Raw genomic sequence first — 15,396 nt, 5'->3', positions numbered from 1 at the left:
GTAAACTGATATATTAGCCTCAGAAAGACTTTCAATATGGATTTTGGAGAAAGAGTCAGCTTTCATTTATATCTTTCTCTCTTTCGTATGGCTTGTGTTGCCTTTTCCCATGCATTGCTCCTTGACATCCCAGGCACTGCCGCATCCGCTTGAGTTTGACATCCTGGGTACCAGATATCGGTGGGCGGAGAGAGGCAATGCCAAGGTGGAATTTTGTCTGGGAATTATCCATAACCTTTGCCTGCTCCCCAAGGAATGAGGACATCGAACTCCCTTGGATTCTCTTGGAGCTCCACCAGCTGCAGATCCGGCCCCAGCTGCCCGGCGGGGCAGATGGCATCTTCGACCGGTGAATAACGGGGCCAGGAATAGAAAGCTGAAACCAGAGATTGTGTCTTCCCATTGCATCTTCAGCATCATGTGAGAGGCTCCTTCCCTCTCATCCTGCTCGGCAGTGCCTAGAAATAGCTCCTGGCACCCAGGACCTCGACCCATCCCACTGTGTTCCAGGGACACGATGCCACGCACAGCCTGGACACGACTCCTTGCATCAGAGCTTGGTGGCCGAGCGGGAGCTGAAAACACTTAGAGCTTGGAAAACACTTTGTGGTGCCTGCAAAGGGGATGCCAAGTCGCTGGGATGGGTTTGTACCCTGGGGAGGACACGGGGTGCAGGTCCCTGCTTGGTGCAAGCCCCCAAGGGCACTGCAGGACCCCGGCTGATTTTTTTCTGCTGTGCAAACTGTTAGTATTTGCACTGACAAACCCTTTTTTTTTTTTTCTCCCCGTCTCTCTCCCTCTCCTCTCCACCCTTTTTTAATAGCAGCCTCTAACAGCCACACTCATTCTTCTTTGTTGACACGGCCCTTTGGCATCAGCACTTGGCATCTGCAGAGCAGCTCGTTCTGGAAAGGAAAAGAGAAAAAAAAATCTTTAAAAAAAATCTTAAAAAAAAAAAAAAGCAACCCAGCTCTTGTGCCTTGCAGGGGACGTGGCTCCTTCCAGCCTCACAGGGCACGGTGCCATGGGGTGAATCAGCGCCCGGCCCTGGTGGGGTGAGGTTAACACTGCCGGGTGCCCACGCAGGGCAGGGGCCAAGGGTGCTGGGTCTCCACTTTGCTTCCACATATGCTCGTGCAGGCTCCTGTGCACCTCCAAGCTGGCCTCAGGGCTCCTGCATGGACCAAGCCACTGGCAACCGCTGGCCCAGCGTCCCCGCAATGGTTTTGTCCTCTGGCTGCCGCAGGAGCAGCAATTTCTTTGCTGCAGCATCTCCGAAAGCGCTTGGCAGAGCAGAGCGGCTCTGGCTCAGCTGCAGCGTGTCCCTGCAGGGCTGCGGTGGCTGTTGGTGGCCCCAGGAGTCACCTTTCTCCATCCTGCCTCGTGGGGACCGTCCCAGCAGCATCCCTCCCTCCCAGGCGTGGACCACCCTGCGTCCTCCCTCACTGCGGTCTCAGCACAGGCTCACGCCAGCTGCAATCTTGGCCGAGAGCATCCTTGACTCACCTGCGTGGCCATGCAAAGGACCAGGGGAAATAGTTTATAGGCAGGAGAAAACCTGGCTGGGCTTTTCTAGCAAAAGGAATAAGAGAAAAAAAAAATCAATTATGAAAGTAAAAAAATTCAAAGAAAGGTTAAAGCAGTAGATAAATACATATCCTGACTATTTCCATGAACCAGCCGTATCTTTTCCATCTGAAAAAGCAGCACTGAGTGCAGAGAAAGAAAAAAAAAAAAGAGTAAAAAAAAAAAAAAAAAAAAAGAGCTTGCAGAGAAAAATACAGCTGTTGAGTGCAGAGTTCAAGATCATCGAATTCCAGGCCAGTGCCCTGCTGTCCCACAGCCACGTCCTGCCAGCTTTGCCCCGGGCAGGTGACACTGTGGTCCTCAGGCTGGCTGCCCTGTGCCTCAGTTTCCCTGGTTGGCATAGCACTGATTGTCACCCGTGCCTGCGTGTGGCGGCGTTTCTATGTCCGCGTTGCGTTTTGAGCAGGGCTGATGGCAGGGCTGGGCTGTCCGGCACCGTGCCCCTCTCCAGCAGGACACCGCGAGCCCACGGGCGGAGGTGGGAGCCCGGTCGGGTGCCGTGGCTGTTCTGCCTCCCCGGCATGGCTGGGAATCGCCTGCTTGGAGAAATATTCCCTTTTCAAACACCAGACCCCGCGGAAGATTATCCAGAGGGGGTGGCTGGGGGAACAGTCACGCTGTCTCGAAGGCACTGTGTTGTTTGAAATGCTCTTAAAGGCACTTGATGACTCACAGCAACAGCTGGAAGGAATAAGCAGTTGGTAATTTCCATATTAACCTCCCGGTCCTGGGGACGAGGGGGATCTGCAGCACGTGTCTGCTCTGGGAGGGTGCAGCGGCACCTCGCCGGCGGGCGGCAACAGGGGTGCTGCTATGCGGGTGCTGCTGGGCACCGTTCTGCAGAGCCTGAGGGGACAAGGATGGGGACAAGGATGCAGATGAGGATGGTGATGAGGATGGTGACGGCCCCAGCACCGGACAGGCTGTTTGTGTATCCATCCCAAGCCCCTGCCTGATGCAAGCCCGGGGAGCTCCACACTGCGAGGCCGTTCGGGGCTGTTTGTACAGCACCTTGCACAACCAGCGCCGAGTCCTGATGCAATACAGTCACGCAGCGGCTGTCTGGTCCCTTGCCTTGTAAGGGACATCTGTCCCTGGGGTTTGCCTTCATGCAAGGGGCCGATTCTGCATCACAAGCCAGCCAGGAGGTCTAAGATGTGCGCAGTGAGGATATTTACCTCCAGAACCTGGCCTGCAGCCATCCAGCTTGAGAGAGGAGCCATCCTGCACCGTCTGCATTGCATCCCACTATCCCCACGGTGCTGGCTGCGCCGAGGAGACCTGACTGTCACCATCCCCAGCCCTTGGGTCACTTTAAAACACCGACTCCAGCAGGAGGGCTGCACGCCGGCGGGAGCCGCGGTGGAAAATCCTGTGCTAGGCTCGCCTGGATCCCCGCGCGCCCCGGGGGATGTGTTTGCCGCCAGTGCATATGTTTTCAGTTCTTGCCGAGGCCAACTTGAGAAATTTTTTCTCTTCCCTCCCAGCTTCTCTGTTGCAAACAGCAACCGCAGGGCTGGGGCGGCACAGGGATGATAAATGAGCTGCTCTGTCCGTGTGCAGCCAAGGCCCGGGAAGCCGCTCCGAGGAAGGGAAGGCTGCGTCCCCGCGGGGCTCGGGGGGAGCCGGGGGCTCCTGGCGCCTCCGGAGAGGCCAGGGAGAGGCACGGAGGGTTGGTGTTTTGGGGCAGGGTGGGAAAGGGGGGGGTCTGGCCCTGCCGAGCTCTGGTCCTTGAATGCAGCGCGTTGTTTTCTCGCCCATCTGCGGAGCAGGCGGGAGAGCATCTGTCGGCTGCGCTCGAAGGATGGGCTGAGCCGGCGGCCGCGTCTCCCCTGGGAGCAGCTGGGCAGTCGGGGGCAGCCCAAGATCCTGCTCCCCGGGAAAAACCCAGAGGCGGCAGCAGCGAAGGATGCATGGATGGGGTGAAGCATTCCCCCACCCAGTGCTGCTGCCTGGGTCAGGGACCCCATCCTGCCCAAATGGCCCCGTCCCATCGGGGAAAAGGGGTGACACTGAGAGACCACGTGCACTTTTAAAGAACATCTGAGTCATGTCCACCCCGACGCTCCCAAAGCCCTCGGTGCATAGAGCCACTGTCACATCAGGCCTATAAATAAATAAAATATAACGAGGCCCTGCTGCCTTCTGGAAACCCCTGAAAAAAGCCCCGTAGAGCCAGTTCTCCCAAGGTATCGTGTTCCCCGCTTTGTGTGTCACCTCCCACCCTCCTGCTTCTTTATTGCTGGAGCCATCTGCGTGGAAACTGGAGCCGTGTCCCCGAAGAGCCCTCCTGCCCCCTGCTCGCGCTCCAGCTGATGTCACACAATCTGTTTGATCTCACGGCCAGTTGCTGGGGAGCACGAGACTCCATCACTGGCGGTCGGGGTGGGAGATGACATCAGGGGATGGTCAACCCAAGGGGGACGCAGGTGGGGTGCCCTGAGGGCACTGGGGGTGACGAGGAGTGGGGGGGACTATGTGGCTTCTCCGCATCTGCCGGGTGTCCTGATGCGTGGCTGGGGTGTTCATCCCGCGGTCCTGCCTGTCCCTCTGTCCCCATGTCCTATCGCAATTACTGACCTTGCCTCTTTGGGTTTGATCCTGCCCAGCACCCTCCTTCAGCAGGACACGCTCAGGGCTTTGCAAGGACAGGACTGGGGACATTGCAGTGACTTGCCATGAACTCAAACTCAACAGCACTGCCGGGAGCAGGCTTCCTCCTAAAATGACTGCTTGAAAAATATCCTTACAGGTGCTAATATATGGGTTTTTTATCGGGAGAGCTGTGCCGAGCTGGTGGGTATGCTGACTAGATGCTCGGGCGGTTAATAAGTCAGGTTTAATTGTGGCTGGACCTCAGTACAGTTTGCACTTCCACGGTGCTTATTGTCCAAGGACAGCAAAGTGCTTAACAAGCATTAAATCTTATCGCAGGCTGCAAGGCAGGTAAGGATATACCGGGATTATTGCATGCGTCGCCGAAATGCGGCCAGCTCCAGCTGGGAACACATCAGCTATTTACCAGTGAGTGGCAAAGCGATGCAGCATTTTAGGACCGAGCGGGAAATAGAATCTGGTATTGAACTGGAACAGCAGCAAGACTTTTAAAATGTGAAATAAATTATTCGGGGGCTGATGGCTGGTCGGGACGCTGAGTTAATGGCTGGTGGGCAGCGCTGGTAAGGGCAAGGACGTGGCCAAGTGCTTTCGGCAAAGCGCCGTGGGATCCGTCCCCGGTGCCTTTCCACGCTGCTTTTGGGGAGGGGGCAGCTGCACAAGAGACCGTGGCGTGCGGAGGGGGCCGCGGGGGGGCCAGGCGTTATAATCCCCTTCGGTGGGGTGGGTTTGTAAATACCACCGCCCCCCTCCCCACCGCCGTGGGGTCCCTCTGCGCCCACCGCGGCGGCTGCCCGCGGCTCGGAGCCGGGCTGGCGGCGGGCGGGCGGACGGGGGGGGGCGGCAGCAGCTCGTTCCTCCCCCCGGCTCCCCCCTGGCGGGCAGGTCGCGGCGGGGGGGCCGGGGAGGAGCCGGGCCGGGGGCGCCGGGGCCGGGAGGCGGCCGGCAGCCGCCCTTCCTCCGCGCCGCCAGCGGGACCCAAACTTTTCGCACCGAACTTTTATTCCGTCGGTTGTTTTGTTTTGGGTTTTTTTTCCCTTGTTGTTTTATTTATTTTTTTTCTTTCTCGTTGCCTTCTCCACGGCGGGAGGAGGCGGGCGGCAGCGGGAGGGGTGGTGTGTAGCGGGGGGGGGGGGGGGGAGCGCTCCGCAAACCCGCCCCCCGAGCCTGCGTGTCCGGCGGAGCCGCGGGATGAGCCGGGGGCGGCGATGAGCGCGGCGGGGCCGGGGGCGGCGGCGGCGCCGCTTCTCTCCCGCAAACAGCGGCTGATGGCCGCGCTGGCGGCCGGCGAAGCGGCGGTAGCGGCGGCGGGTGGCCCCGGGGCTCCCCAACCCCCGGCTCCTCCGCTTTGCTGCTTCATCTGCGGCGGCGGCATCAGCCGCGGCAAAGAGCTAAAGCTTCAAGTCCGACCCCCCCGCGATCACCGACCCTTCTTTCCATTCCTCCAGCATCAGGAACCGGCCCCCGGTGCCCGCGCCGTCTCGGCGGAGGGTTGCGCCTTGGTCTGCGCCGTCTGCCGCTGTTTCCTGGGCGAGCAGTGGGACTCCTTCGAGCGCAGCCGCACGCCGGTGGAGAAGCGCATGTACTGGCTGAAGCGGCCCCATCAGTGCGAGGCGGCGGCGGTGGGGGGAGCCGGGCTGCGGCGGGGGGCGACGGGCTGGGACCCCGCCGGGCCGCCGCGCCGCCCCGCCGGCCAGGAGGAAGAGGAGGAGGAGGAAGAGGAGGAGGAGGAAGGGCCGGCAGCCGGCTCTGACCTCTCCGAGCTTTCCGACGCGGAGCCCCTCTCGGAGGCCGAGGGGGCGGGCAGCGCGGCGCGGACCCCCCCGGCGGCGGGGGGCAAGCGGGGGCCACCGTGCTGCTCCTCGGAGGACAGCGAGATCAACATCACCAGCGAGGAGGAGGAGGAGGAGGAGGAAGGCAGCGAGCGGCCCGCTTGGGCATCGGGCACCGTCTGCTACATCTGCGGCAGCCCCTTGTCACCCGCCACCCACCACCGCGTCCACGTGCAGAAGCAGGAGAAGACCTCCCCAGCACCCTTCTTCCCCTTCCTCTGGCTGCACAGCCCCCCACCGGGCGCCCAGCCCCTCTCGCCCACCGGCAGCACCCTGGTGTGTCCCTGCTGCTTCGCCTCCCTCATGCAACAGTGGCAAAGCTTCGAGTTGGCCAACGTCCCCGTGCTGCAGCGGCTCTACGTGGTGCCCCTCAACACCGGGGCCATGCCTGCCAAGGGCAGGCGAGGGCTGAAGGAGGACGGGGTGGGCGTCCCGCCGGCACCTGAGGCTTGTTACCTCTGCGGGGAGGAGTGCGGCAAGGAGGCGAGGCCGGTGGCGGCCAAGATCACCAATGGCAATGCCAAGAGCACCATGCATTTCCCCTTCCTCAGCCTCCTGCCTTGCCCGCCCAGCGCCAAGGGGCTGAACAAGCACTGGGAGGTGAGCAGCTGCCGCAAGTGTTTTGGGGTCTTGCAGGACCTGTGGGCCATGTACAGGGCCTGCCACAACGAGGAGCTCATCACCTCCGTGCAGAGCTTCCTGGGGAGGTACCACCAGGTCTTCTCTGCCGGTGACCCTGGTGGCCTGGCCAGCCACCCCACCATCAAACCCGGTCCCATCTCCGTCTGCTACATCTGTGGGGCCGAGCTGGGAGCTGGCAAAGAGTTCCAGCTCAACGTCAACCCGCCGGGGCGATTCGGGGAGAAGGAGCCGTTTTTCCCCTTCCTGACTGTCTACCCACCCGCCCCGCGGGCCAGACCGGCCGACTCGACCGGGCTGGTGGCCACATGTGTCCTCTGCTACCACGACCTGCTGGGGCAGTGGCTGCAGCACGAGGGCAGGAACTCCCACCACCCCAGCAGCGCCTGGTCCCGCCAGTACAAAGTGGAGACCTTCGTCTGCTTCTTCTGCCGGCAGGAGAAGAAGCGATGCCTTGGATTAAAAGCGGTTCAAGTGGCCAGGCTCCCCATCTTCCTCTACACCCTCCGCGTGGCCAACAGCTTGCTGGTGGATGATGGGAAGCAGCTGACCATTGGCGCCTGTGCCGAGTGCGGTGCTGTGGTCCTGGCCGGCAAAAGCATGACCCCGCCGGAGCTGCTGGCCGCGGCACCCTCGGCTCACGTCCCCAAGGTAAGGCGATGGCCCGCACCCCATCCCTCCCCTCCCGGCGTTTCCCCGCTTCTGGCATGGAGGAGGAGGTAGAGCGGTGACACAGATGGATGCTCTAGTCCCTGGGGGCGGATGCTAATGGACGGGATGCCTTTAGCAATGAACTTTTGGAGCTGTCAAGCTGTGAAGGAGCAGATTAAAAAATCCTTCCAAGAGATGGGGACAGCCAAGACCTGTCCTGTTGCAGAAGTGTGTTTCTGTGTTGTTGGTGCCTGCTCGCTCACAGCCCTGGAAACTCAGCACTGTAGGAAACTTCAAAAGTTATCTCTGGTTTTATAAGGCGCCTTAATCAAAGGGTTTCCCCTTGGAGAAATCCCAGCCCAGCCTGGAGCTGAGAAATGGTGGTTTTGCGGCTGGGTGCCCCCCAACCTGTGCTGCTCTGGTTTTCCTGCAGCGAGGGACCCCCAGGCATCACCCCTCCTGCACCCCCAAACCCTGCAGTCCTGAAGTGGGTGTCACGGGTGTCATCGCCTGGGTGCTGCCGGTTTCCTCGGTTGCTCTTTTCTACACCTTCCGCTGGGGTTACGCTGGGTGCTTCGGGGGTGTCACCTAGAAAGCAACACGGCAGAGCAAAGGTTTCCTAGTCTCACACTTGCCTTTCTTGTGGGATAGGGAAATAACTGCTTTTACCCCCAAATTTCTAGCTTGCAGGAGCGTGCTGGAGAGCTGCTGCTCTGTGTCTGCAAACCAGGCCCCAGGCCGGGCTCTGTGAAATGCCAGCATCCTAAATCCCCGAGTTCATTTTCAAAGCTCTTCAGCTCCATTCGTAGCCAGAACCCTGTGGCTCTCTGAAGCGCTGGCATTTTCTTTAGAAATGTAAACCAGCCCTTCCAAGACAGCGCTGCTTTTCTCTCCGCTCGCTCTCTCTTGGCTGGTTACAAATATGATTTTTCCATTCAGCCATGCTGGTTCCTGAGCTGGGGGGGACACTGCTTGGAAAACCACCAGCCAGGAGCTGTGTGCACCGGAGGGTCGGTGCGTGGTACCGGCACGGAGCGCCAGGACGGTGCAGGAGATTGTGCTGGCACCGGCGATGGGAATCCTCCAGAAGCCGTTGCTTTCAGGCAATTTTCCCCAAGCTGGGCGGTCCCAACATAATTTCAGGTCATTTGTGGATGCAGATGATTTATTTTCGGGCTCGCCCCCATGGGACTCTGCGTCCAGCCAGCACAGCTTGCCACGTGCGGAGGGGTCTGAGGTGGTGGAGACTTTCTGGATGTTGGAGGTGGTGCGGGGCTGCGTGGGTTGCGATGCCCATGTGGTCACGGCCATGCCGTCTGTCTGTCCATCCCCTGGTCTCTTGGCATTTGCAGGGTGCTGGCTGGTGGCCGTGGAGGGCTCAGGAGCGGGGCGAGCATCCCGGGGGGTGATGCTGGGGTGATGCTCCAGCAGAGCCCGGGCGGGTGCAGCTGGTGGTGGGGTGGCATCCACATGTCCCCAGCTGGTGTTTCGTGCCTCTGCCCCGTGAGTGTCCCCAGGCCATGTCATGGGGATATTACGAACAGCAATTTTGTCCCAGTTCGGATGCCAGTGTTGGGTACTTGGTAGTTCTTCCCGTGGCGTTTGTTAGTGCCCCCCCAGAGCCCGGCATTTCTCAGACGCGCCAGTCCTCGTTCCCGCTGGCCCCAGCCCCAAACTCCCACTTGGGCTCCTGCCTGCAACCCTGTCTCCGACCCCAGCAGCTCTGAAAAGCTTTTGTGTGGGGCTATGAAAGGCCGAGGGGGAGGAGGAGGACGCGGAGGGTGTCCTGGGGAAGGGATGCTATTCAGTTCCTCCCTCTTGTTCCCGGGTTTGCTAATGAGCAAATTAAGGGGCTGCTACAAGGGGCAGGATGGCAGGAGGCGAGGCTGAGCTGCCTGGAGAGGACGCGGCTGGTCCAGGGACCATTTCACTTTGCTCTGTCCTGGTGGGGACTGTCTGGCCAGAGGGTCCCCTCACCTTCTTCATACCTGTTTGCACACAGTTTCCATCAGGCTGAGATCTCAGAGACATCAAGGTTATTTAAAACATGGTTTAATGCTTGGGTAGGGTGCTTGGCTAGTTTAGCTGTACCCTCATTCAGCCACACTGCTTGCTGGAAGTCACCCAGATGAGCCTTTGGCCCTTGTGTGACACCCAGATCCCCATTCAGATGGGACCAGGCAGGAGGGAATGAGCCCGAGGGTTTAAAACCATCTCCCCATTCCTCTGTGCAGCTCTGCAACTGCATTTTTTTAATGCATGTGCTTTTCCACACACCCAGGACTGACACCCCCCTGCATGTGCTTTGTTACTGTCCTGCCCGCAGGGGGTTGACCCAGATGGCTTAAAGTTGGAGGCACTGGGCAAATGCACAAAATGCCACCGGACACCCCCACACCTCCCTCTCTTAGCAGAATGGGGCTCAGGTTGTCTCTATTACAGCTTGGAGGTGCTAACGAGGGAACCTCACACCTGAGGCTCATCAGGAGGGCTGAGGCTCCGGTATTTTGGGTGGGGTGGTGCTTGTGCTGCAGGTGATGCTCCATGGAGGGCTGGTGGTGCCTGTGGTCCTGTCTGCTGCAGGAGGGTCTCCTGGAGGTAAGCTGCAGAAATCCTGCTCTTTTTGGCTTTTATGGGGTGGCTTTGGGTTGTTGGTCCTCTCCAAGGTGTGCAGATGTGTGCTGTGAGAACATGCACTCTTTCCAGCTGTGCCCATTGCAAGGGGACCTGTGTGGATTTATACACTCATTAGTGCAGGGCATCAGTTTGGGGTGGCTGTGCTGATGTCTTGTCCTTCAAACCTGGAGAAACCCTCTGTGTATCCCCCTGCTGAGGCCCTGGAGGAGCTGGCTCCCCGGGACAGGTGGCTGCTGTGAGCAGAGCAGGTGTTGGGGCTGGTGGCTTTGAATAAACCATAAAACACCCAGGCTTGGCTGGTGTCCAGAGGCGATGCTGACCCGTGTCTCTGGCCATGCCTGCTGGAGAGGCTCCTGACGCTGCCCCTCAAGCCCTCCTGCCCTCTCTAAAGGGGCAAAGCGATGTGTCACCGGCGGTCCTGGGTCAAAGGCTGCTGCTGTTTGACCTGGCTGGGGTTTTCTGTGCTGGCGCTGATCCTTTCTCTCTACCAACCCTGGGAAAACTTCCCCTGCCTTTCCAACTTTTCCCACCTTCACCTGCCACCACTTTGCAGTTGCGTACCTGTAAAAGTAAGCTCCATTGTTGTTGGGTTTTTTTATTTTATTTTATTTTTTTCTGTGCATGTGACTTTCTGCAAACACATTCAGCTTTCTGGAAAGCTCTCAAATCCCACCATAACTTGAGCAAAGCTGTTCGGGTTTCCTTTGGGTATTGTGCAGAACTGTGTAAAATCAGCAGCTGGTGCCGTCCCGCTCCGTGGGAGCACCCAGAGCTCGCTGCTGTGTCCTCAGGCCCGTTTTCGGAGCATCGATTGGTGTTTTCCATGTCCTATTCCTGCTTTGCAGGGGAAACCAGGGTCTTGTTGCACGGGGCTGTTTCTAACAGCACAGTGAGGCTCGTGGGGCTGAGTTTGCTGCATTTATTGTTTGGCAGCGGTGTTGTGAGCTCAGCTGGGGGTTTGACCCCTTTTTTTTTCAGGTTACGAGCTCCAGAGTTCACGCTGCATTTCCAACACGCTGCGTCGAGCTTACAGCTGTTGGTGGGCATTTTCTTTGTGGCTTTTTGAAAAAGGTTTTTGGGCAAATGTCAGAGAGTTCTTGTGTTCTTGCCTGACCCTTGTCGCACTGAGGCTGAGCAGCAGAAACTCCTGGATGGCACGAAAGCAAACCCGGGAGGCTGGAGGGTGATGCTTGACCCTCCTCCTGCGTTGCACTGGGCCAAATTCCAGCCAAGGGTACAGATATTCAGGTATATCCCAGCATGAGAAACAAGAAACCTGTGCGGGGAGGGTCCCAGGTCATGGCAGAGCAGGCAGGACCTCTAGCTTGTTTGCACCTTTTATTAATTTTGAAGCAAACCCAAAGCCTCATGGCGGTATTTTTGGGTGGTCGTACTTGCTCTGCCAAGCTGGTGGCTCCTCGGTGTGTCCCCAGCCTGGGCTGGGGGCTCCAGAGGGGTGACATGGGCTGCGTTGGTTTCTGCTCATGCCTTAAACATGGGAGGAGCAGAGCTGGTCTCGCTCATCCCCATTTTTTTTGGCTTCCAGCTTGGGTTGGCTTTAGTGGTTTTATCTGCGCTCGTGCCAGTTTTTGCCATCGCTAATTCTAGCAGATGCAGAGCAAAATCAGGCCAAGGTATTTTAAGCCAACTTTATTGGGTTAAACCTGGTTCGTTTGCAGCATATGCCTATGTAAAGATGTTTTTAGCAAGGCTTACGTTGCTTTTCAGCAAGGCAGCTTCCTCCGCGGCTCTTGTTGGGGCTAACACCGCCCGGGTCTGGCGTTTTTCGGATGAGCTCTCAGTCCCGACACGGAGGTGACAAATATAATTGTGATATGACTTCATGTCTTGGGGCATGGCCTCCCGCGGGATCGTGTTCCCAGATGGCCGACAAAGAAACAACACGAGGAAAATGTGCCGCTTGCTTTTTCCTGCTGATGAGGTCAGGGCGGGTTTGGTATGTGCCAAAAAACCCCCCGTTCCCCTCCGACCCTCCTCATCCTTACCCACTGCTGAGGTTGTTTCAGAGTCACCCGAGGGGCTGGTGGTTTGTCCCCTCCTGGGGTCTCCAGCCAGGGGTGCGTGTCCTTCAGCTGCGGTGGGGGGGGACAGCAAAGGGGCCTTTTGCTTTGGCCGGGCTGACCTTGCTGTCCCAGCTGTCCAAAATACCAGCCACCGTGTCCTCCAGACCTTGTGCTGACTCCACAGCTCACCAGCTGGCTGCTATATATTTATTTTTTATCTCTCTCCCCGCCACCTCTCGCCTTCTCTCTGCCTTTCCCAAAAGCAGGACCAGAGCACTGGCAGCCTGAGTGTTGCTCCTCTTTTGCTGGCACCTGCCAGAAACATTGGTCCGAAGCGTGTGCTGCCCAGGAAACCCTACCTGCACCCCCAAAAATATCCCTTGCAGCCCCCCTGGGGAAAGAGGCCAGCTCCGCTCTCGTCCCCCGCAACGAAAACGCTTTCGCAACCCCTGGAGCATCTTGCAGCAGCCTCCCCGTCTGCGCCTCGTGCAAAGTCCCGGCCAAGTCAGGAGACTGGGTAGAAGGACAGACAGCTCTGGCTGTGTTGGACAGACAGATGTTATGGACAGACAGATGTTTTGGCCAGACACTTGGCCTGTCTTGGCCATCCAAGCAGCGTGGTCGCAGAGGGCAGCCCGGGATGCTCTTCAGCTGCTTCCCAGTGAGGAGGAACCTCATGCAGGAGCAGCGCGGGTTTTGCATCTACATGGGTCGTGGCAGGAGTTGGCTTTTCACCTCCCTGTGCCCCGCAACCTGCCAGTTGGGTCCTGTGCCAACACCCCACATCATCATCCTCGGGGGCTGAGCCGGGGCTAAGGAGATGTTTCCATCTCCTGTGCAGGTTTTGGGGACCCGTGAGGTTTTAGGGGCCACCTGGGCACAGAGCTGGTTTGCGATGGGTGCACTGGGACTGTTCCCATGCTGGTTTTGGGTGGTGGGAGCTCTGTTCGCTCCCTTCAGCACCTTTGGCACGTGCTGCTCAGAGCGGGGTGCTCTATGAGGCTCCCAAACTGCTCCTACTGGTCCCACGCTGCTGGGCAGCATCTGGCCAGATGTTGCCCTTCCTCCCTGCAGCTAAAAGCCAGTGCCGCGTGCGGGGGTCCTGGGCTGGAAAGGATGATGTGGAAATGTTCTTCTGATGTGTCGGGAAGGATGCTGCCAGGTCTCAGGGCTTGAAGGGGCAAATCTGGGAGGATGATGGGGCAGGAGCATCCTGGTACGAGGGGAGCTCGAGGAGGAGCCATCCGAGTGTTGCAGGCTCCCAGCTGCGCTGGGCTTTCCTCTGCCTTGAGCAGCTGGCGATGGGAGACCTTCCAGCATCTCAGTCCTCCCGGGCCCCGGCCCAGGGCTCTGACACCTCCGGTTCCCCCTGTCCCCAAGGCGGTCGGCAGCGTCACCTCGAGCGTGCCTTGGCTCCTTGCATCGCCCATCAGCAGGTGCCAGCCAGGCTTTCAGGGATGCAGTGCTGCTCCTTGCTTGCACCCCTGTTTGCAAAAGGCATCGCTCCCCCCCGGCCATCAGAGCCCAGTTCCACTCCCGGTGCCACTGGGGGGGTGCCGGAGCCCCGGTGCCAGCCCAGGCTGCTGCGGGCAGGTTGCGGTTCGCTGCCGGGCAAGCAGCTGCTCCAGCACGGTACTGGTGGCCCCCCCGGCATCTCCCCGCTCCCCAGCCACCCCGGCACACGCGAGCCGTGCTGGATAAACAGCCTGGTGCAGCTGGCCTGGCTTCGGCGAGACTTTTTCCCCTCCCTGTGGATGTTCAGTAGCAGAGTGAGGAGGAAGGGGATGGCTCCAGCTCTTGCACCAGGGGGGAGTTTTGGCTGGGCTGGGAGGAGGAGAACATTACCTGGGTGTGCTTTGCAGCTTGGCATGAGTGTGATGCTGCTTCTCCCTCTTTATTGTCCTTTTTCTCCTCCTCCCTTCCATGTTAGTGTAAGTGCTGCTGGGCTTTAGTAGCTCTCGGGAGACTGAAGTCATCTGTTTACCCGTGGAGCTGATGCGCTCGGAGCAGCAGCTGCCCCGGTTTTCGTCCTCCAACCTGCTGGCCTGCGGCACGGTGCCTGTGCCGAGCATGCCGTGACCTGTGCCGGGGCAGGGCGAGCACTGTGGCTGCGTTGCATGCTGATGGCACGTGCAAAATGGAGCTGGAGGTGTTGGTGCTGTTGTGCCGCAGGTGTCTGAGCTCCATCCAGCTGGGGAGCAGCTGAGATGCTGTGTTTTGGTGCTAAAATACAAGCACCGGTGCTGGATGGGCCATTCCTGGTTGCAGCGGGGACCTACCGTGTGATTTACCGGGGGGGTTATTCAAGCCCGTGTGTACAGAGTCAGGAAATCGTCTGCCCCAGTGCTGCTGCTTCCCATCAGATTTTGGCAGTGCCGGCCGTGGCATCACTTGCCCCAGTACGTGGGAGAGCTGGGTGCTGCTGGGGGTGTCAGGGGTGAGCAGTGGGGTCCTGGGTCTTGGGGGTGTGTGGGGAGGGTCCCACACCCCCCCCCCCCCCCGCCAAGGGATGCAGAGCGGGCAGGAGAGTTCGCAGGGACCAGTTTGCACCCTGTGTTCTCTCCCATCTCCTTCCAGTGAATTTTCGGCTTTGACTTCAGAGCTAAAACAAGGCCAAGACCCAGCCAGGATGCAAGGGGTCATTAGGGGGAGATGGGTTGTGGGGACCCTGCAGCCGGGAGCGTCCTCCCCTTTGCCATGGGGACAGGCAGCTGCCCGCTGTGGCCGGAGGGCAGGAGCGCGGCGCTGGTTTCCAGCCAGGGCTGATGCCAAGGGCTGATTTAGCACAGAGCCAGGGCTATTCCCAGGGCTCCCTTCCCGCCGTGACCCCCCCCAAGCTCTGCGTCCTGGCATGCTGGCACCCGGTGTGTTCCTGGCACCTGCTGCTTTTGGGGCTGGGGGCTTCCATTGTGGGAACATCTTGCCAACTGGAGCCCGTGTGGGACCTACTGCACCCATGGCACACCCTGTGCGGGGTGGTTTTCCCCCCGTTGACCTTCCAAAATGGTTTTAATTGTTCCTCCCCCAGCTTTAACCTTCTCAGAAGCGGGGAGCGCATCAGCTGGCAGCTCCCAGGGGCCACCAGCAGCCACCCCCATCCCTGGGGAGCCGCCTGAGGACATTGTGGTCACTGGCGGGGACCTCGCAGCCGGGAACATTTTGGTGACAGCCAAGGCGTCAGCATCTCGCTCGGCGGTTTGCGGCCACAGCAGGGCAGATAGACCCGGGGAGGGACGGACAGACAGACGGACGGACAGCCAGCCAGCTGCGCAAAGCGTCTCAGGGGCCCACGCGGGGTGTGGGGACAAGCAGCAAATTGCCACCGTCACCTCCCATCTGCCTCGCAGCATGTTTCTGGGAGCGGGCTGACTTCAGTCGGCCGCGAAGCTTTTCATCAAGTGATGATCAAG

At 59.4% G+C, this 15,396-nt stretch overlaps 1 protein-coding gene across 3 annotated transcripts in view; it reads left to right on the top strand.

Annotated features, from left to right (window-relative positions):
* The first annotated feature begins 5,411 nt into the window (after window positions 1–5,411).
* GSE1 (Gse1 coiled-coil protein) overlaps window positions 5,412–15,396 on the top strand; it is a 100,392-nt gene continuing 90,407 nt past the window's right edge. For 2 of the 3 annotated variants that reach the window (XM_065640669.1, XM_065640668.1), the window contains exon 1: window positions 5,427–7,325. In XM_065640669.1, the coding sequence (XP_065496741.1) occupies window positions 5,472–7,325 (1,854 nt within the window). In that variant the 5' untranslated portion in view covers window positions 5,427–5,471. Of the gene's footprint in view, window positions 7,326–15,396 lie in introns of all 3 variants that reach the window. The other variant, XM_065640667.1, reaches the window with a different exon arrangement.

Source organism: Caloenas nicobarica, chromosome 9 (assembly GCF_036013445.1).
Source record: "Caloenas nicobarica isolate bCalNic1 chromosome 9, bCalNic1.hap1, whole genome shotgun sequence".
NCBI lineage: Eukaryota > Metazoa > Chordata > Aves > Columbiformes > Columbidae > Caloenas > Caloenas nicobarica.
Note: the sequence above shows the minus strand (reverse complement) of the source record. Positions and strands in the feature narration are given on the sequence as shown.